Source organism: Vitis riparia, chromosome 5, assembly GCF_004353265.1.
Source record: "Vitis riparia cultivar Riparia Gloire de Montpellier isolate 1030 chromosome 5, EGFV_Vit.rip_1.0, whole genome shotgun sequence".
Lineage (NCBI taxonomy): Eukaryota > Viridiplantae > Streptophyta > Magnoliopsida > Vitales > Vitaceae > Vitis > Vitis riparia.
In genome coordinates, this window is record NC_048435.1 from 20,593,914 (window position 1) to 20,615,935 (window position 22,022).

A 22,022-nucleotide genomic window follows, 5' to 3' on the forward strand; every position below is an offset into this window, starting at 1 on the left:
ATATATCCAGAATATAATACTGCATACAGCATACCTAAGTTTTCCAAGGACAATACCAGATTCGTTAGATCGAAAAAGACCAATATCTTCTGGAGATATGATCTCATATGTTTCTTTATGCTTAAGCATTCCATCCTACAAAATAGAAAGCATGATAAAATAAGCTTTAAGCTGTCAATCACGATTAACAGAAAGGATAACAGACATGACAAATTCAGGCATGAACCAAAAAATTTAAAAGATAATAATGATAAACATATAATATTTAGCACGTGTTAAGATTTTTAGTGTTGATAATCCATTATAAAGTTAGTCACTTTGATAGGGTAGCATCGGAAGATTGCTGATGGATTCACACTTTGATGTCGTGAAGACAATGTTAGAACACATTGTTGGAGACTTTCAGGCACTACAAACGCACACTAGGGATGGTAACTGACATGGAAATCTTAGGACACAGTTGATTTAGATTGCCTAATTAAGCCTCACAAATCCCCGACTAACCATATAAACTATGACTTAAAAACAACCTAGTTCATTGTGTGAGAAACTGCTGCAGGATCAATCAAGCAGAGGTGGTCAGTACAGTTTCTTTTACTAATCAAGGACTTTTTCAACTTCAAAAAGGCATTTGATAAATTTTAGACTGAAAACAGAATTTTGATAATTTGTTTTGAAAACAAGGTGATTTTTCAGAAAAAATTTGAGGTGTTTTCAAGTGTTTCTTATAGAGTATCCTAAGAAACAATTAGAAACAAGGAGAATATGTTGGGAACTTTTATCTTGTACATAAGTACACAATACTTTCATGGAGAATAGGTCAAGAAAATTGTTTTTCATATTTCAGTTCCCAAACATAATTTTGTGCCTGAAAATAACTGAGAATTGTTTTTAAGAACTATTCTCAAAAACCCATTTTTGAGAAATCTTTTTGAAAACTTTGCCAAACAAGCCCTTAGAGCTTTACAAATCCGCATTGTCATATGAGAAAACTTAGCAGTCAGCCCCAGTAAACTCTATATGAAAGAATATGAGTGGTTTCTTCCCCTATAGTGTTAGAAAATTGGTATGAGAGAGCAAGCATGTTGCAGGCTGGTGCATGATCAGTCTGATGAAGTTTAGATTGTGTAAATGTGAAAAAAAACACGGAATCAATCAATGATGGAGAATCATAGAATGAGTGATGTTTCAATTTTACAAGGACACAGATGATCAACAACTGAAGGTTCAACAGACTCTAAATTTGGAGTTTGGTGGGTAACATTATTTGTTTTAGTAACCAGAAATATTGACTCCCATGGTTCATCAGAAGTGGTCCCATTATTTTTCCCACTTGTGTTTTCTATGTAAGAAAATCGTCTACATTAGGTAATGCTTGCAACCATTGTTTAGATCAAAATAAACAAATTAGACCAAAATATATCATTGATGTTTTTATTCTAATTAACTTAACCTAGTTCAATGTTTTGGTTTATTTTATTTTATTTAATCAGAAACAGTTCAATGTATTGGTTTACACTCAATTAATTATTTGAATCATGGTCATCAGTTGTAGTAATTTTGACTCGACTAAACAGGAATCGGTAATTATTTTGGACAGTGCCATCCATATTTACATGTTCCCTTCTTCCAAAAATCACCATAGGAGATACAGTTCACAGTATTCTAAGAAGTTGCTGAAAAGAATAAGCATGCAAGATATTTTGGACTCCCTCAATCAACATTATTATCATTTCATCATGAGAAGTTCATCCGAATGAATTATCCACTTTATGAATTGGTTCAATACTATGTAATGATGGGAAATTTGATCCATTTATTCCAATCTCCATTCCCTATTAAAAAATCAAATAAAAAAAAAACATCATCATGAGAGAGGGGTCAACTTTTCCACCATTACCCAATGACCTATTTGCAGGACAAGAACCAACATATAGCCACATGAATATTATTTTATTCATTTATAACTTTTTCATAAGAAATTACTAATTAATTGAAAAGAAAAGAAAAACCAAGTTACCCAAAGAAACAACATCAAAACTGAGTGCAAGACATACTAAAGAAAAGCACAGGTCAAAAATGTAGCATCTAGAGGAAAATAAAAAACAAAGAGAAAGAAACAAAGATGAGCCCTTTAATCAAGCTAAGGCATCCACATCAAATGCCAAGACAAAACCTACTTGGAGCATTACAAACCAGATGGCAGAGGAAGTATAGGGATTCGAAGTAGGAAGATCATTGAATGGGTTTCCACAGGAAAAATAAGATGTGGTGCACAGGAAGAAGACTTCAATACTTAAATATGACTCCCAACTTGAAATAGAAGGTGCAGAAGAAGAGAAAAGGCCATAGAAGAAGAAAGACAAGCAAACAAATAAAACAAGGAAAACAAGGAAAATAAGGAAGAAAAGATTAATTGATGGGCACATTATAGAGAAGACAGGAGCGAAAGAGGCAGCTAAAGGGGGGTATCTTCAAACTTCAAAAGCCAATCCCCTTAAGAATGAGGAGACTTGATATATAAGAAAAATCTAATAATTTGAACTGTTGATTCCCAGAAAAATCCACCATTGCCAACAGTCAATAGAGACAACTGGTTGGATCCTATGTTGCATGGATTCAAGTGCTAGTGGAAGAAATGGTATTTGTTGAAAGGGAGGAGACACGCACTAACTAGAAGTACTCTTTCTAGCTTGTTGCATGTCCTTGTTGGTGATTCCAAGAAGGTAAAGTAAGGCTAGAGCAGATCCAAAGAAGCTTCCAGTGGGAGGGTGAAGCTGTACAGAAAAAGCCTCATTTGGTCAAGCGCTCAATTGTGTGCATGGCTAAGAAAGAAGGGGGGTCTTGGCATCAAGAATCTTTTTGTTCTCAATACTGCTCTCCTGGGCAAGTGGAGTTGGGGATTTGCCTCAGAAAGAGAATCTCTATGGAAGCTGGTTATTATTGCAAAAATTCAAAGGGGGAAGAGATTGGTATTTTGTAGTAATAAGGGAAGGTCTTAGAGCAAGATTGTGTTAGGCCATTAGAAGAAATTACGAGGTTTTTAAAAGCAGAGTTCACTTTATTATGGAGCATGGGAGGAAAGTAAGGTTTTAGATGGATATGTGGTGTCTTTAAGGAACAGATGTTATATATGTAAAAGGGAAGAAGAATCTGTTAATTGCATTCTCTACATTGCATCAGCCAGGATCTAGTGGCAGACTCTTCAATAAGACTGATGTTGTTAAGTTGGAATGGGCACTTCAAGTGAAGACACGTAAGAAAGTGTAGATGGCTGCCCTTTTGTGTCTTCTTTGGAAAATTTGGTAGGAGAGAAATCAAAGGGAATTTGAAAGTGTGGAAAATTTGAAACGAATGCAAAATCCCTTTTTGTGTTAAGTTTTTTGGATTGCGTTAGGCATTGTATAGGAGAGACATCCATGTCCATGTTAGATTTTGTTGATTGATTAGGTTCGAAGCAGACATGGGAAGGTTCTACGTTTTTATTTTTCTACTCTTTTGGCTTAGAACCGTTTCTGTACCCCCTGTATACTCTGGTGTACCCTTGCTGTAACTCTTTTAGTAACTTCTCTTTTATATATACATTATAAATATACCTTGTGCTTACAAAAAACACAAAAAAAAAACCCTCCTTTTTTGGTCTACCTCAAATATTAAAATTATTTTCCATCACGGCAGAAAAAAAATAGTTGTAATAAGTATTGGGATATCAGGCTGATGGCTATGAAAAATCCTTGTATGCTAATCAGTGTGGCAACACGAACCTGATGGATGCCACTTTCATGAGCAAAGGCATTGGCTCCAACAATAGCCTTGTGTGGCTGCACTTGTAGTCCACTGTACTCTGCTACCTAGAGAAATAAAAGCCAATTAATAAAGTCCAATAGAAGTGATCTAACCAAGAGGAATAAAGGTCAAAAGTTGCAAAGAAGTCTATGAAGAATACCATCTTGCTTGTCTTAACAATATGTCGTATATTGATCCCCGTATAAAGGCCTCCTAATGCTTTTTCTCCACGGCATTTTAAGGCCATTACAACCTATATTTAATTTCCAAAATTTTAAACAAAATGAATAAGAAATAAATCAGTAGCCAATGTATAAAGATGATGATAAGATGCAAGGAATATTACAAGGGAATATAACCACAACAAAAAGAAGAGACTAAAATCTTTGGAATTTATGATGCACCAATATCAAAGAAAAAAACTGTTCATAGTGTGTCTGATTTTAAACATGCATAATTAAGTCATTTTTCCTAACAAAAACTGCAAAATCCCATGTCAGCACAAAAGCACACATCATCAGGTGAAAATTTGATGCAGGATGGTAAAAATTTGAGCAATATAGAAGATTTTCTTTATGCATAATGAGATGAAATATCAAAGAAGACAAGATTAGGAAAGAGAGGGAAAAAATAGATCCTTTGCAATCACCTCAAGATTCCTAAGTAATCACACTTAGGTGAAAAGAAGAGAAAAAAAATAGATCCTTGGCAATCACACCTTTAAAAAGTTGCATAACCAATCAGTTCTCAATAAATTCTATTCACTAAAATTGAAAAACCATATAGGTTAAAGTTGTAGGAATATGACTCTTTTTCCTAATCAAATTAGAAAGCAAAACAAATAGAAACTTGACTGAGAAATAATCAGCTAAAACCAGTTCTAATAAATAGAAGAACTCCAACTAAAGTTATGAAATACTATAATTGCTAAACCATTTTTGTTAAATGTTGATCCCCATCAAAAGCCCACCAGTAGAAATTATCTGAAGAAGTTGAACATTTGCAAGTGTGTCAAAGATAAAATTGCTGAGAATTTGTCTTTGGTTGGCTACCTTGTGACTGTTGAATATTTGCTTCTTTAATTATGAATTTTTTTTTTTTTTGATAGGTAAAAGAGATTCTATTAAAGAATGAGACACCAAGAAGGCGGCTCAAGATATACAAACCTATACATCCTCCTTCAAGAAAATGCTAAAAGAACAAAAAGCCCCAAAATACAACCCTAATTAGAGCCCATCCAATCTATGAAATTAGCTATAGTTAGAGGGCAATCAGCTATGAACAATTTTGTTTCAGCCCAAAGAGAAAGAATAAAAGAGTATTTCAATCTTTGAATTGACAACATATCATCCTTGAAAGCCAAGCAATTCCTCGCCTTCCAAACCGTCCAAAAAATGTGCAGAGGAGCCGCTCTCCATACCTTCTTACGCTTTTTGCCCACAAAAGAACCATGCCAGCTTAGAAGTGTTTCTTTAACAGAAGAAGGCAACACCCAAGATACCCCAAAACAGTAAAAAGAAGATCCCATAAAACCTTTGTTCTTGAGCAATGAAGAAGGAGATGGTCTATGGTCTCCTCATTCTCAAGACACAAAAAACATCTATTTGCCAAAGCCCATCCTCTTTTTTGCACCTTGTCCAAGGTTAGTGCTTTGCCCCACGTAGCCTCCCATGCAAAAAAACTAATCTTGGGCTGCACATTCTCATTCCAAATAAGGCTTGAAGGAAACCGAGCCGAACCCCCCGCTTCAAGGGCCAAGTATAGAGAGTTAACCGAGAATTTACCACTCTTAGTTTCAGTCCAAGATACCCTGTCCTCCACCTCCTCAATAATTCTGTTATGATGTAACCGCTCCATAAAACTTGACGCTTCCTCTACCTCCCAATCATTGAAAGCTCTTAAAAAGCATGGATTCCAACCCCCCCTTCCCCCCTCCGCCAAGGAATCCCAAACATCTGCCACACTTTCTTCCTTATCAACAGTCAAAGCAAATAGAGACGGGAAGGACGAACACAAAGGAGAATCCCCACACCACTTATCCCTCCAAAACCTCACCCTCCTTCCATTACCAACAATGAAGACCAACCTATTGCTCACTAATTCCCAATCCATCCTTATCCCTTTCCACAACCCCAAGCCATGAGCCTCTCTCACTTCCCGAGAGGACCAACCCCCTCTCTCTTCTCCATATTTCCCTCTAATCACTTGATTCCATACAGCTTCTCTCTCATTAGCAAACCGCCAATTCCATTTAGCAAGAAGAGCCTTGTTGAGAATAGATAGGTTTTTTACCCCTAAGCCCCCTTTCTTCTTACTCAAGCACACCACCTCCCATCTCACTAGATGAGGCTTTCGCTCCAAATTACCCCCACCCCAAAGGAAGTCCCTTTGAATCTTTTCTAGTCTCCGTCTGACTACACTTGGTAAGCACAACAAAGACATAAGATAGATTGGTAAGTTCAATAACGTGCTTCGAATTAAAGTCGTCCTCCCTCCTTTGGATAAGTATTGTCTCTTCCACATTCCTAGCCTTTTACGGAAGCGATCTTCCACTCCATCCCAAACTGATGTTGATTTGAAAGAAGCCCCCAAGGGCATCCCCAAATATGTGGACGGCAAACTACCCACTTTGCCCCCAAACTCCCAAGCAAGGTCATCCATATTCTCTACCCTTCCTACAGGAATGAGTTCACTTTTTTCCAAATTTATTCTCAATCTCGAAGCGGCCTCGAACCACATAAGCAACCAACTAAGATAAGTCAAGTGGTCTTGAGACGGCTTACAAAACACCAGAGTATCATCGGCGAACAACAAATGGGATATAAGGACCCCTTCTTCACTTCTCCCCTTGACTCTACACCCCGATAAATAGCCTCCCTCTACAGCCCTTTTGAGAAAAGCGCTAAAAACCTCCATTGCTATAACAAAGAGATAAGGGGAAAGGGGGATCACCCTGCCTCAATCCCTTTGAGCTTTGGAAAAAGCCTGTAGGGGTTCCATTGACCAACACAGAAAAACTTGCAGTGGAAATGCACCATTTAATCCACCTGATCCATTTCTCCCCAAAACCCATTTTCTGCATAACTGTGAGAAGAAAAGTCCAGTCCACATTATCATAGGCCTTCTCTATGTCCAATTTGCACAAGATGACACTCTCATTATTTTTCAGAGTCGAATCAATGGCTTCATTGGCTATCAATACTGCGTCTAGGATTTGTCTTCCTTCCACAAATGCCCCTTGGGCCTTGGAAATCACCTTTCCAACCACCTTTTTTAGCCTATTGGCTAAGACCTTGGCCAACCACTTATACAAGCTTCCCACCAAGCTTATAGGCCTAAAGTCCCCCAAATCTTCAGCTCCCACTTTTTTTGGAATTAAGACCAAAAAAGTTGCATTTAGGCTTTTAACAAATTTTCCATTTTCATAGAATTCCTTGAAAAAACATAACACATCCGCCTTCACAAAGTCCCAAGCAAATTGCCAGAAAGCCATAGAGAGTCCATCTGGCCCTGGAGCTTTATCCCCATTGCAACTCAACAAGGCATTGAACACCTCCTCTTCCGTGAATGGGCTCTCCAACGTACTAGCATCCAACTGATCCAGAGTCTCTAACTGCAGCTCGGATATAGAAGGACGCCAGTCCCCCGAACTGGACAGCAGTAACTTAAAAGCATTGAGGATCCCTTCCCTAATTCCATTCTCCTCTATGCACCAAGCTCCATTAATCTTGATTCTGTCCACATTATTCCTCCTCCTGTGAGCGTTAGCCATCTTGTGGAAATAACCCGTATTTCTGTCCCCCTCTTTCAGCCACACTTCCCTAGATTTTTGCCTCCAACTGATTTCTTCAATTAAAACCCATTTTTTATAATCTTCCCTCGCTTCTTTCCTAACTTCCAGCTCTTCCAAATTCAGTCTGCTAATTTTTTCCTTTGCATCCCAAAACTGCACCTGCTCCAACACCGCATTTTTTCTGAGCTCAATCCTGCCAAATGAGTCTCTATTCCACTCCTTCAGCTTAGCCTTCAGAACTTTTATTTTTTCAGCCAAAATAAAACTTGCTGATCCATTGATTCTGACCCCCTCCTACCAAGACTTCATAAGCTCCTTAACACCTTCCACTTTCAACCACATGTTTTCAAATCTAAAAGGGGAAGGGCCTCTTCTCACACTACATCCAGCAGAAACGGGAAGTGATCGGAGACTGGTCTTGGAAGGACACACTGCCTCACGTCACCAAAGTGGATGTCCCAACCCTCATTAATCAAGAACCTATCCAGCCTTGAGAAGGTCTGATTATTCACCCCTCCATTCCAAGTAAAAGGGCCCCCGACTAAAGGCACATCCTTTAACTCTAAGTCTTCTATGATTTCTAAGAACCTTCTCATATTCGAATTCAGGCTCCCCCCTCTGTTGCGCTCTTCAGGACTTAGGATGGCATTAAAATCCCCTGCAGCACACCATGGCCCATTCCAGAGCCCCTTAATAGCCCCCAACTCCTCCCAAAAACTCTCCCTTTCTCTCCTCAATATCGGGCCATATACCCCTGTAAACATCCACATGAAGTCGTCCTCGCTGTTCTTAAAGATACAGGAAATGGAAAACAATCCTTTTTGAATATCAACCAAGTCCAATACTTTGTTGTCCCAAAACAGAACTATACCACCAGCTGCCCCTCTTGAGTCCACTGCCCCCCAGTCAAGATATCTTCCCTCCCCTAGGCTGCGAATAATACCCTCTGACATGTCTTGGATCTTAGTTTCCTAGAGGCAAACCAGATCCACCTTATGCTTCCTTATCAAAGCTTTTATAACCTTCCTCTTGTCACAATTGTTGGCCCCTCTTACATTCCAAGTGAGCATACGGAATTTCATTTAGACCTATCCAGTGTCAATTTTTAGGAATGAACGGACATAATATCCCTCCTCCCAGTGCAATTCTATTGTTAATAATAAAAGCAAATTCAGCAGCAATCAGTTTTCCTCTTTTCTCATTGAATTAAAATGTCTATTAGAAATAAAGAAGAGAGACAGAAATGGGCAGAGAGATAGAGAGAGAAGAAATAAAATAGTGAATTTCTGAAGACACGGTCCAGCAGATCAATATTGATATAACATGCCAGTTCCTGCAACAAATTGATATAATCTGCAAAGTAAAGGTGGGGAATCCTAATTTCAACCTTACCACCTCAAAACCATCCATTATTATCCTGATAGGAGCACATCAAATAATAAAACAAATGAATAAAGGAGATAAGAGGATGCTCTTATCCTGAGAGACAAGAAGAAACTTGGTGAGATGCTCTTGATCTCAATTAATCAGTTGGTTGCAATAATTTTATTCTGGCTTAAAAAAGAAGTAAAACAGAATAATTAAAACAGTAATGAAAGCTGCAATGAAGCAATGAAGCAAGAGCATAGAAAATAGGAGAGAGAGGGGTGGGAATGGGGGAAGGTGTTGGTTTGGGGTGGAGTTGAAATCTTTTGAGATATCAAAGGAGATGGTCAAGAGAAAGGAAGTTGGTCTGATTGTAGAGAGGGGCCAAAGTTTTTCCTCTTGGATCGGATTTGGGGAGAGAGGCCTTGCTTTGCTGTTGGAGGGGGTTGAACTCTGCTGTGGCAACTTTAACAGAAGGCCTTTTAGGTTGGAGTTGAAGGAAGGAAGAAGAGTTTTTAAGCTAGAGCTTCAAAGCAATAATGCAGGTCGTTTTTTGCAATGTTCAGTTGTGTCAGCACAGGGGAAGAGGTTTTCCTTAATCTTTCCAAAAGGAAGGGGTGGTGCATGGGGTTGGAAGATTTTGGCAAGCAGGTTGAGGAGCATTGGCGTTGTTCCTGTGCGCAGTCCTTCGAAGTTGCCTCAGGGGGATGTTGGCCAAAGGAGGGAGTGTGCAGCAGTTTTACCTCATGAAGGAGCTTCTTTTGCAGATGCAAACCAGAGGCAAGGGGGGAAGTGGAAGAGGCTGTTTGGGTCCAGAGTGGGCAGGAGGAACTAGAGGAAAACTTGAAGCTTTTCAAGCATTATCTTGTGGGTAGGTGGGAAGACTTTGCAGGTGAAGCTCCAGAGTTCGGTTCTTTGAAAGCTTGGGCCTGCAAAAACCGGAATCTAGTTGGGAACTTTAATCTACTGTTTTTGGGTGGTGCTTTGATCTTGTCTGAGTTCAAGAATGCTAAGGATGCTGAAAGGGTAAGGCATATGGGGTGTTTTTCTTTCGATGGAAAGAGGTTGCAACTGGATCGGTGGTGCCCCAAGGAGGATTGTTTCAAGGAAGGGGGCTTCTACTAAATAAATTCGAGTACGAGTGATTGGGTTGTCTGTGCACTTGTGGGGAAAGGATTTCTTCAAAAGAGTGGGGGATGCTTGTGGAGGTTGTGGCTATGGATATAGCGGAGAGACGTCATTCAAAGTGGGCTAGAATTCTAGTCAGCTCCAATGGGAGGTAGGTGCCAGGGATCCTACATGTGGTGGCAGGGTCATCAGCATTCAGCTATGGTGGGAGACTCCATGGTTTTCGTCAGTTTCCAGGAAGGAAAATTGCAGGGGGCTGGGTCAGGGAAGATAGCGAGGAGAGGCCACGCGCAGCTAAGTGCATGGGGGTAGATATGGGGAAGCGTGAAGGTCAGACGACACACTCAGAACCTTTGTGTGATGACCAAGTTGTGGCGGGTCTTGTCCCTGCAGCAGCAAGCTGGTGGCAGTGGGGTGATTAGGTCAACAGTATATTGTTGCTGATGGAGTGATGGTGCTTCAACAAGATGGACAACAAAAAGGAAGTGTTGGTTTGGGGTAGAATCAAAATCCTTTGAGATTTCTTTGGAGTTGGTCAAGGAAAAGATAGTTGGAAAGATTCTATAGAGGGGGCAAGGGTTTTCCACATGGATCAAATTTGGAGATAGGGGTCTGGCACTGTTGCTGAAGGGGGTGGAGGATTGCTGCAAAGGGAAGTCTGGAAAGTCATTCAAGATGGCGTGGAATGAGGGGGGCAGGGGTTTTAAGCTGGAGCTTCGCAGAATCAGTGCAGGGAGTTTTCTACTATGTTCTGTGGTGTCAGAATAGGAGAAAAGGTTCTCCTTAGTGTTTCTCGAGGGAGAAGACGATCTAGGGGTATGGAATGTCCTTGCATTCAATCTAAGGAGCATCAGTGCTAGCCCTGTGCCCAGGCCTTTGGAGGTCCCCAAGGCTGCTGCTTCCCAGTTGGAGGATAGTGGAGGGGAAGCCCCTCCAAAGGGAATGGCTTTTACTGAGTAGGGGCTTGAAGGAGGTGGGCAAGGCAGTTTGGCTTCAACGGGTGTCAGAGCAGGTTTTGAAAAACTCTGAGTTTCTCAAAAAGTGCTTAGTGAGGAGATGGGGTGTCTCTACGAACCTACTTCCAGGTTTGGGCGTTTTGAAATCTTGAGCTAGGCTTTGATAGAGTTTAAGTGGTAACCTTCATCTGCCTTGATGGCAGGTTCCCTTATTTTATTTGAGTTTGAAAATTATTTTATATCAAAAAGGGTTTGGCGTTTGAGGAACAACATTTTTGAAAGGAAAAAATTGCTTTTGGATTAGTGGAGGCCAAACATGGGTTGTTTCAGGGATCGTGTCAATGCCAATGAAGTTTGAGCAAGAATGTTAGGGTTGTCGTAGCATTTGTGGGGAAGAGAGTTCTTCAAAAGCTTTGGGGACGCTTGTAGCGGTTTCGTGGCCATGGATGAGGAGAGCGTCATCTATAGTGAGCCAAGATTCTTGTAAAGTCCAATGGGAAGAATGTGTCAAGAAAGCTGCATGTAGTGGATGGATCTAAGGTTTTCACTATTCAGCTTTGGTGGGAGATCTTACCATAAATGACATCGATGATCTCTAAAGAGTGATGCAAAGATTCAAAGGTTAGGGAAGAAGGTGAGAGTCGTGCACACACAGTTGGGAGAGTGGGGAGGGATCAAGGGAAGATTGTTGCAGAGGTTTTACATGTGTCGGATTTTGTGTTGAGTCCCTTTGTGCACACAACGACGACAAAAGGGCTCTTTAGAAATAGTGCCAGCAGCTTTCTATTGGAGCAAGTTGGGGAAGTGGGCTCTAAGTCCTCTATGAATCCAGTTGAGGCTCTTGATGGGTCAATGGGTTTCTTGATTCCTAAAGATAACGCAGAGGTGGAACCTTGCTCTTCCAAAGTGGGCTTAGGTGTGACAGATAAGAGTTGTCCTTTTGGCCTTCCCAAACTATTAGGTCGGCCCAAATCTAAGAGGTTGCCCTCTTTAGATGGAAGCGCTGGTGGGCTTGCCAAGGTTGGGCCAAGGTCCTTTTCAAGTGCCTTTGAGGGTGTTTTGTATCCTTTGACCAACGAAGAGAAAGGAGGCAACAATGAGAGAGGAGGGTTTTTTTAATGATCCCATTCTTCAAGAAAGGTCTTAAGGATCATAAGGGAGGGACTTCCTCTTTCTTTTCTCTTCTTGCATCTATGGTTGGGTCGTCAGGCGATGGTAGGGCTTTGATTCAATCCTCAGGAGAAAATCATGATGGGGAAAAGTTTTCTTAGTCGAAAGTGGGGTTTTGTGAAGGTCCTGTGGGAGTAGGATGTCGGCCTCTCAAGACGATGCTTCAAGATGAATCTCTTTTGGAGTGTCCGAAGAACGTCGTGGAAAGCCCTTTAGGCCAAGATTTGGCACTCAGGTCTAAGGAGCGGGTATCTTCAAAGTTGAAGTTATTCAATTGGCTAGTGAGGGAGGAGGTTCTTTCCAATGAACATTTTTCTAAGTTGGCTAATTTGAATATCCTTGTGGGGATGTCGGTCGAGGGTTTTGAAAATGAGATTTTCTCCCTTTTGAGGAAGAGGAAGATGGAGAAAAGGAGGGGGCATGGTGCTTGTGTCTCAAGGGGGATAAGGAAGCTAAACTTGACTTCCTGTTTCAAGAGAGAGATTTGAAACTTAAAAGTGTTTGGTTTATTACAAAAGTTCCCCTTTGTTAGTTAGGGTAAGGGGGAAGAGTAGTTTTTTTTTTTTTGATAAGTAAGCACAGAATTCAATAAAAAGAGGCAAAGAAGCCACAAAGTATACAGGGGGTATACAAGGCTACTAAGGCCTCACAAGCAAAAAACCAAAAATAAACCCACCACCCCTTATCTGGAGGCTAACCACTCCAAAAATCCTATAAGGGAATTCAGCTCCTCACCAATATACAATTTAGCCCAACCCCAAATGTTACATACAAAAAAATATTTAACCCCCCCCCCCCCCCCCCCTAAAAAGCTAGTCTATTCCTTTCCTTTCAAACCGTTCAAAAAATAAATAACGGAATGAAATTCCAAAGTTTTTTCCTTTTTTTTCCCCACAAAGGAACCCCTCCAACTAAATAAAACCTCCTTTACAGTTTCCGGAAATGCCCACTGTACCCCAAACAAACCCAAAACTAAGTCCCACAACACTCTGGCCACTGTACAATGAATGAGAATGTGATTTACATTTTCCTCTTCACAAGCACACAAAAAACAGCGATTAGGGAGCTGTCACCCTCTCTTCTGGAGTCTATCAAGAGTCATAATCTTCCCCCCCAAGTGGCTTCCCACGCAAAGAACACAATTTTGGTTGGAACTCTCTCCACCCAAAATTTATTTTTCAGAAAAACAACCATCAAAGGCCTATCCAACAGGCTATAAACTTCCTTTACTCTAAACTGCCCATTACCTCCTTCCTTCCAAAAAACCGAATCTTCCTCCAAAGTTATACTATGACCCCTCAACTCATGAAGCAAGTTGCCTACCATATCCATTTCCCAATCATTAAAATCCCTAATGAACCTCAAATTCCATCCTCCTCCTCCAAAATTCCGGTCTCACATTTCTTCTATTGTCGCATTCCTATGAGTTGCCAAAGTAAAGAGGTGCGGGAAACTTTGGGACAACACTGTATCCCCACACCAAAGATCAGTCCAGAACCTAATTTTATTGCCTTTCCCCACTTTAAACGCCAAATTTTCCCAACACCATCCAGCTTCCTTCAAAATCTCCTTCCAAACCCCTACTCCAAACGCACCCACAACCTTTTTTGTCCTCCAACCGAAATCCTCTTGCCCATACTTCGCCATAAGCACTTGCTCCCAAAGAGCCTCCTTTTCACAAGCAAATCTCCAAGTCCATTTGCCAAGTAAAGCTTTATTCAAGAGGGTTAGCTTCCTTATTCCAAGCCCCCCTTTCTCCTTATCCCCACAAACCACCTCCCATTTAACAAGGTGAGCTTTCCTTTCCAGATTTCCCCCTCCCCACAAAAAATCTCTTTGCAGTTTTTCTAACCTCCTTGCCACAGATTTGGGCATGCGAAAAAGGGACATTTGATACACTGGCATGTTTGCCATTGTGCTCTTAATAAGAGTAATTCTCCCACCCTTTGAAATATATTGTCTTTTCCAAAGGACAAGTCTCCTCCTCACTTTCTCTTCTACCCCGTCCCACCCAGAAACGGCCTTATTTGGCGCCCCCAAAGGCAGCCCCAAGTGGACTGCAGGCAGCTGCCCCACCCTACACCCTAACTGCACTGCCATCTCGTCAACCTCCCCTATCGGAATGATCTCGCTTTTAGCCAAATTAATTCTTAACCCTGATGCGGCTTCAAACCAAAACAGAATCCAACTCAAATGCGTTAAATGCTCCTTTTTTGCCTCACAAAAAACAATTGTGTCATCGGCAAAGAGCAAGTGTGTAATGTGGACAGCCCGCCCTCTACCACGCTGGATATTACACCCCAAAATAAATCCCCCTTCCACAGCCCTTCTGATTAAAACGCTCAACACGTCCATTCCCATGACAAAAAGATAGGGGGAAAGGGGGTCCCCTTGGCGCAGCCCCTTCGAGCTTGAGAAGAAACCAACTGGGACTCCGTTCACCATGACTGAGTAAGAGTAGTTGAGTCACTAATCTTGTTGCATGAGGTTTTTATTAGGTTTAAGTTGTTGGCTCTATTGGCTTTTTTTCTAGAAAAGGGTTGTTTTGGGGTGTTGTGATTAGTGGGGGTCGATTAGGCGGTTAGACATAGGTTTCGCTTACTAGGCTATTAAGGTGGGTTTGTTCCTTGTTTCGCTCTTTCTCTTCTTGTAAGCCTTTGGGCCTTTCTTGTATACTTCTTGTGTGCTCTGATGTGCACTTTGCACTTTTAATATATTCTCTTATTTACCTATCAAAAAAAAAGGTTGGTCAAGGTGGGGTTAAAAGAGAAGTTGGCCTTTAACTATTTTCCTTTGGCCCTTGTTGGGTTAGTGGGCAAAGAGTCGAGCCCTCTTGACCCTTTGGGTTGAGAGGTGGGAGGCCCTATGAACAATAGGCCTTGCTTTGATTCTTTGGGCCCATCCTCTTTGGGCCAAAATCTCCCCGTTTTGGGCCTGGGGCTTTCAATTGAGGTTTCTTGTGCTAGCGGTCCTAGCCTCCTAGGAGCACTTTTAAGAGGCCCACTTTGCCAACTGATGAGGTTAAGGTTCTCCAAGGGCTCCTTCTAGACTCGTACAAGTTATCAAAGATCAGAGCCTTGAGATAGGTTCGCCTTTTGCAGATAACTCTTTTGGTGGAAGCGGATGACTTTTCAAATGGTTGTGAAGGTAACTCTCCATCTTGTGCATTGGTGGTGAGGGAAAAATCTTCTACTTCCATCTTGTTCTTCTTCTTTGATCAAAGAGGGGGGCATTACCCTGGTTGTGGCTAATAGCCTTGCTTCGCAAAGGGACCTGATCGAGGGGATTTCAGTTAAGGGTAAAGGTGATGGGTGTGTGGGTTTGTTTCCCAATAAGGGTTTGGATTCAATTCCCTCAAGGTCTCTTTCTTAGAGCGTCAAGGGAGCAAACCAAACTTTGTGCAATGAAGGGGATCTTTTAAGAGAGGGCTTGCCCAACAAGGATTTAGAGGGTGTGAAGGTTGTGTCCAATGAAAGTCTTAACAATCAATCATTCCAAAAGTTCGTCTCCTTCAGCAAGTTTCTGGGGTTGTCAATGGAAGGCTTCGAGAAAGAAGTTGAGTCCCTTTTAAGAAAGCCAGAAGTTAGAAAGGGTCGTAAAGTGGTTAGGGGATTCTTATCAGGCTACAGGGTTAGGGGATGGGAAGGAGAGGGGGTTCAAGTTACCCACTTGGCATTCGCTGATGATACTATGGTGTTTTGTGAGGCTTCCACAGAGCAAATGGTCTTTTTGAGCTGGATTTTAATGTGGTTTGAAGCCATTTCAGGGCTGAAAATCAACTTGGACAAGAGTGAAATCCTTCTGGTAGGAAGGGTTGAGAATGTAGAGGAGTTGGCCCTTGAACTTGGCTGCAAGGTGGGGGCACTGCCATCCTCTTTCTTGGGGCTCCCCTTAGGGGTTGCTCATAAATCAGCGATGGTTTGGGATGGGGTGGAGGAGAGATTCCAAAAGAGGTTTGTCATGTGGAAAAGACAATTTATTTCTAAAGAAGGGAGGATCACCCTCATTCGGAGCACTTTGTCAAGTATGCCCATATATTTCATGTCCCTTTTGCGTATGCCACAAGTGATTAGATTGAGACTAGAGAAAATTTAAAGAGACTTTTTTTGGGGTGGGGGAGGGTTGGAGAAGAAGCCTCATCTTGTAAAGTGGGAGATTGTTTGTTTTGATAAAAGGAAGGGTGGTTTGGGTGTTAGAAATCTATATAACCTCAATAGAGCCCTTTTGGGTAAGTGGAGTTGGTGTTTCACGGAAAAAAGGGGGACTCTATGGAAACAAGTGATTAGTAGGAAGTATGAAGTGGAAGAAGGGGGGTGGTGTACCCGAGAAGTAAGGAAGGGATATGGTGTGGGGTTTTGGAAAGAAATAAGGAAGGAATTTTTTTTTTGATAAACCAAGAGAAGAATTCATATTAAAACACGCCAAAACAGGGGGCGCTCCCTATGTACACCGGCAGTATACAAAGAAAGCCTCACCCAAGGCAACAAAGGAGAAACAAAAACCTAGAAATGCTAAAGATGACCAACAAATCAAACACCCAACACATTCATAAAAGAGAGATAGCCCACGTCCATGAACTGTTGAGACCATTCAAGAAGAGACCGAAGGAAGAGATTCTTCAAGCTCGTATCTGACTTCTCTTCTTCTTGGAACACTCTTCTATTTCGCTCTCCCCAAATACACCAAAACAAACAAATAGGCGTCATTTTCCAAACTACACTCCTCTTCTTTTCTAGGCCCTTAATTTTCCATTCAAGAAGCAAATTTCTCACTGAGTTCGGGAACACCCACACCACCCCAAAAGAAGAGAGCACCACAGTCCAAAGCTCCCTTGTCTTACCGCAATGAATTAGAATATGATCCGCCGATTCCTCATTCTCTTTACAAAGATTGCATCTATTAACCATAGACCAACCCCTCCTCATTAACATATCAACAGTAGAAATTTTACCCTAAATAGCTTCCCAAGCAAAAAAACGAGTTCTTAAAGGGGCACACAAACCCCATACCTCCTTTGCTAGAAATAAGGGGTTGTTCTCCACCTTTAAAGACGTATAATAAGATTTAACACTGAACTTTCCTTTAATGAAGAGCAATCTTGTTTTCTCCGTGGGGTATGGTAGAAGAGTGAGATTTTGGGAGGATAGGTGATGTGGTGATGACACATTAAGCCTTTCCTTCCCTTCGTTGTTTGCATTGGTGGCATTTAAAGAGGAGTGGGTGGCAACGTTGTGGGATGCTTCGGGGGAGGAGGAGGGCTGGAATCCACATTTTTCTAGGCCGTTTAATGATTGGGAGTTGGAGACGGTGGAGAGATTCCTTGTCACCTTACAAGGAAAGAAGGTGCCCACTAATATGGAGGATAGGGTTTAGTGGAAAGAGGCCAAGGATGGTTTGTTTTCTGTTAAAGCCTGTTATAGCACTTTAGAGGGCAGCAATATAGTCCCGTTTCCGAACAGCGTTATTTGGAGCTCTTGTGCTCCCCTTAAGGTTGGCTTTTTTTTTTTGGGAAGCCCCATGGGGTAAAGTTTTAACCTTGGATCAACTAAAGAAGAGGAGTTGGTCACTCCCGAATAGATGTTTCCTTTGTTGTGCTGCTGAAAAGACCATTGATCACCTTCTAATTCACTGCACCAAGACTAAGGTTTTGTGGGACTTGTTGTTTACCCTTTTTAGTGTGTTGTGGGTTCTTCCTTTGTCAGTTAAAGAGGTCCTTTGGTGGAATGGCTCTTTTGTGGGCAAGAAGAGAAGAAAGGTTTGGAGAGCAACCCCTTTGTGTCTCTTTTGGATGGTTTGGAAGGAAATAAATAGGATTGCTTTTGAAAATGAGTAGTTCTCGATTCAAAGGTTGAAATATTCTTTTGTTAGTAACTTTTGGTTGTGGGCTAAGCCGTGTATAGATGAAGGGTCTAATTCTTTAATCAACTTTTTTGACTGGTTGGGCTCTAGTTGAGGGCAGGTGTGTTTTTTTTAACCCCTCTTTCTTTAGTTTTTGTCTTTTGGCGTCTGTTGTATACTTCCTGTATGCTTTGGGTTGTCCGTTAGGCGCCCTCTTCTTATTAATATATACTTTTTCCGTGTCTTTGCCTATCAAAAAAAACAAAGGTCGCAAAGTGGTGGAATCAACTGCTAAGAGAAAACCTTCCTTTGCCTCTCACACTGAACGAGAGCTCCGAAGTGCTCCATTAATTTCAATCAGTTAAGTGGAAAAGGGAGCAATTGCAGGAAGGGTGGGTAGGAGTTGGTCCTTGAGTGTCCTAGCTAGTGCTAAGGTGAGGGGTTGGAAGGTGGAGAGGTAGGTGGAAAGGAAGAGGTTGTTTTCTCATTGTCTACTACTACTACTTGTAAGGGTTTCGTAGTTTGGTTTGTTTTGCAAGGGGTCTTGTGCATCTGCCTTAGGTAGAGGCTCGGGGGAGTGGTCCTTGGTGAAGCAAGTAGTTGATGCTTTGGACTAGGTTAAGTAGTTTGGGAGCCTATTAGTCTCACAAGCTTTGTCCTTGTTTTGGGCCCCTAGTTTTGGGATGGTTTGTTGTTTCTTTTTCTTTCTTTTGCTTTTTGGCATTCCTTGTATACTTCATGTGTACCTAGTGCACCTTTTCTTGCACTTTAATTATATTTGCTTTTTAGTTATCAAAAAAAAAAAAAAAAGACGATCATCTTATGTTACATTTCTACTTGCTTTAAACCAATCAAATAAATTCTTTATCTTCCTACAACAAAATCTAAGAGACCTTCCTTCCTCCACTACCTGAACCTGCAACTTGACTAGATTTCCACAACCTTGTGACAAAAATAAAACGGAAAATTTTGTAGTACAACTAGGAGTTCACTAATTCTTCATTAGAGAATTTTATAATAATCAAGAAACAACATCCACAAACAAGTAGTCAAAGATTAGCATGTTAAGAGGAATGAGTAGTAGCACAGAAGAGAATTTTAAAAATAAAAAATAAAAGTAAAGGTAGTTTTAGTCATGTCATGCACAATCACACCAACTGAATGCACCAGAATAAAAGTTCAAGGTACTACAAGGACAAAAGGAAGAGTAAATGAAACATGTGTTAAGGATGCGACTACAAAAAGACGGCTTGTAATTTAATAAAAGACATAGTACTAGAGAGAGCTTAGTAGTGAACATAAATTCATGCTAAGATTTATGACTCCATTAAGTTGTGTATCTGTACATCTCTCGATGTTTTTTGGGCTCATATTGGCAGTGATATTTAAACTCAAACATTTAACAATATTTCCTTTTCGATGGGCAAAGAAAATTTTATTAAGCAATGCAAGCTCTAACATCTAAATTTTTAAGTATGGAAAAAGAATATTTGAACAAACACAATGGCTTTTAAAAAAAAAAAAAATGAGAAACAACATAGTAATATATTAAATAAAGATTAAACAGTACAAAGGAAAGATGAGAAATCCTCCCAAAAACAAAGAACTAAACAAGTGGCACCCCCAAAATACTAAAAAAAAAAAACCTATACTCTATAAGGCAATTACACAAAACAACCTCTCCTTACTAGCCCACACCTTTTGGACCTACACACCAACAACCAATCAAGTTTGGGAATGCCCTTGAAAGTTGTGATGCAAGTTGCCCAAAAAGAAGGAAGGAAATGAATGGTATCCCAAAGAACCTCTAAAGTCCTTGCCTAATCCTCAAAAATTCTGGCATTTCTTTCACGCCACACAACCCAAATCAAAGCCATACAAGCATTTTGCCACAGTAGATGAATTGATAAAAAATTATATTATGGCTCTTCGCAGAAAAAAACACCAAAAAAAGTAGATGAATTGATATAAAGTCATATTCATTCATACACACCGTATTATGTTCAAGAAAACTAATTTTATGTTTTAACTCTGCATAATTCACATATACAATCCAGGATCTAGTCTATAGATTAAACACACCTCCTCCAGTGAAGCATTTCCAGCTCTTTCACCAATTCCATTAATAGTTACTTCTACTTGTCTTGCCCCTGCACATGCCCCCTGAATATAGACAAGCTACTATGTGAGTCCAAAATGATTAAGGTGACCTAAGCAATAAATTGGAAAAGCAGAAAACCCATGGCGCACCGCTATTGTGTTAGCAGTAGAGAGCCCAAGATCATTTTGGCAGTGCGTTGAAATGATCACATTTTCAATTCCAGGGGTGTTGGATTTTATGTCAGCAATCAATTGTCCGAATTCATTAGGCACGGTATAACCCACAGTGTCAGGAATGTTCAGTGTTGTTGCACCAGCCTTAATAACTTCCCCTAGAATCTTATAGAGAAACTCCCTTTCAGATCTGGTAAGAACCAAAACAATAAGAAACAATTGAGTTAACTAGAAGCAGATAGGCAATAGAGTTCATGTCTCTCTCACTGCAAGTGCCCAATATTCAGTGGGGATAAAATTTCATGATTTAATCAATTAATCATGTATGGAAAACAAGGCCAGTAAAACAAAAATCAATTTACAAGATTTTTATTCCCTTTCTTTGTTCACTGAGAGCTAACATAATTGAATTGTCTGAAACTGAATAGAAACCATCTATTTCACTGGCCAAAAAGATGGAATATCAGTTTGAAAACTAAAAGATGGAAGATCACTCCACCCTAGAAGCAAAAAATTATCTTTACCTCTCCACTACCCTTTTTCTTTTCTTTTATAAGAAACAACACTATATAAAAGTAAGAATGATTAAAAATCTTTGACAAAGAGAAAACAAATCACAGGAGAATCACCAAGAGAAAAGAAAAAAGAAAAATCCAAAATAGAATGGTCAATGGAAGGCAAAGCAGGAAGTTCATTAAGTCTTTGATCTCTGAGAAGGGGGTGACTTTAAGCAACATTGAGATTATCTCAGAGGAGATTGTAAATTTCTTTGGGAAACTCTAATCCAAACCTGAAGGTGCTTCTTGGAGAGTTGAAGGGTTAGATTGGGTCCCTATTTCTAGAGAGAGTACGGTTTGACTGGACAGGCCTTTTTCTAAAAAGGAGGTACGATTGGCAGTTTTCCAATTGAATAAGGAAAAGGCCCCTGATCCTGATGGTTTTACTATTGCAGTATATCAAGAGTGTTAGGATGTGATCAAAGAGGACCTCATGAGGGTGTTTCTAGAGTTCCACACCAATGGGATAATAAATCAAAATACAAATGCGACCTTCATTGCTCTAGTGCCTAAGAAAAGCCAAACCTTTAAAATTTCAGATTTTAAACCTATTAGCTTGGTTACAAGTTTATATAAGATAATTGTTAAAGTCTTATCAGGGCATTTACGCAAAGTCCTCCATGAAACAATCTTTGGCTCTCAAGGAGCCTTTGTTGAAGAGAGACACATTTTGGATGCTGTGTTGATAGTCAACAAAGTGGTGGATAAGAAACGAAGGTCAAGAGAGGAAGGGATGGTCTTCAAAATCGATTTTGAGAAGGCCTATGATCACATGAATTGGGGCTTTTTAGATCATGTGCTAGAAAGGAAGAGGATTAGCCCGAAATGGAGATCTTGGATGAGGGGTTGTTTGTCTTCATCAAGTTTTGCAATCCTAGTTAATGGGAATGCAAAGGGTTGGGTTAAGGCTCTAGAGGTTTGAGACAAGGAGACCCCCTTTCTCCTTTCCTTTTACTTTAGTAGCAAATGTTCTAAGTAGGTTGATGATCAGAGTAGAGGAAATCGGGCTAACTAAGGGCATCTTTGTGGGAAGGGACAGGACTAGAGTGTCTTTGCTACAGTTTGCAGATGACACCATCTTTTTCTCTAAAGCCTCTCTAGAACATCTTCAAAACCTCAAGATTATCCTTTTGGTTTTTGGGCAAGTATTAGGAT

The 22,022-nt window shown here is 40.6% G+C and overlaps 1 protein-coding gene across 2 annotated transcripts in view; it reads right to left on the minus strand.

Annotated features, from left to right (window-relative positions):
- The window catches only part of LOC117914643 (2-isopropylmalate synthase A-like), a 51,416-nt gene that overhangs the window by 20,518 nt on the left and 8,876 nt on the right, over window positions 1-22,022 (minus strand). For both annotated transcript variants that reach the window (XM_034830057.1, XM_034830058.1), the window contains exons 2-6: window positions 20,287-20,500; window positions 20,119-20,199; window positions 3,947-4,039; window positions 3,765-3,851; window positions 35-135 (exon numbers count right to left, since the gene is read on the minus strand). In XM_034830057.1, coding sequence (XP_034685948.1) covers window positions 35-135; window positions 3,765-3,851; window positions 3,947-4,039; window positions 20,119-20,199; window positions 20,287-20,500 — 576 coding nt within the window. The remainder of the gene's footprint in view (window positions 1-34; window positions 136-3,764; window positions 3,852-3,946; window positions 4,040-20,118; window positions 20,200-20,286; window positions 20,501-22,022) is intronic.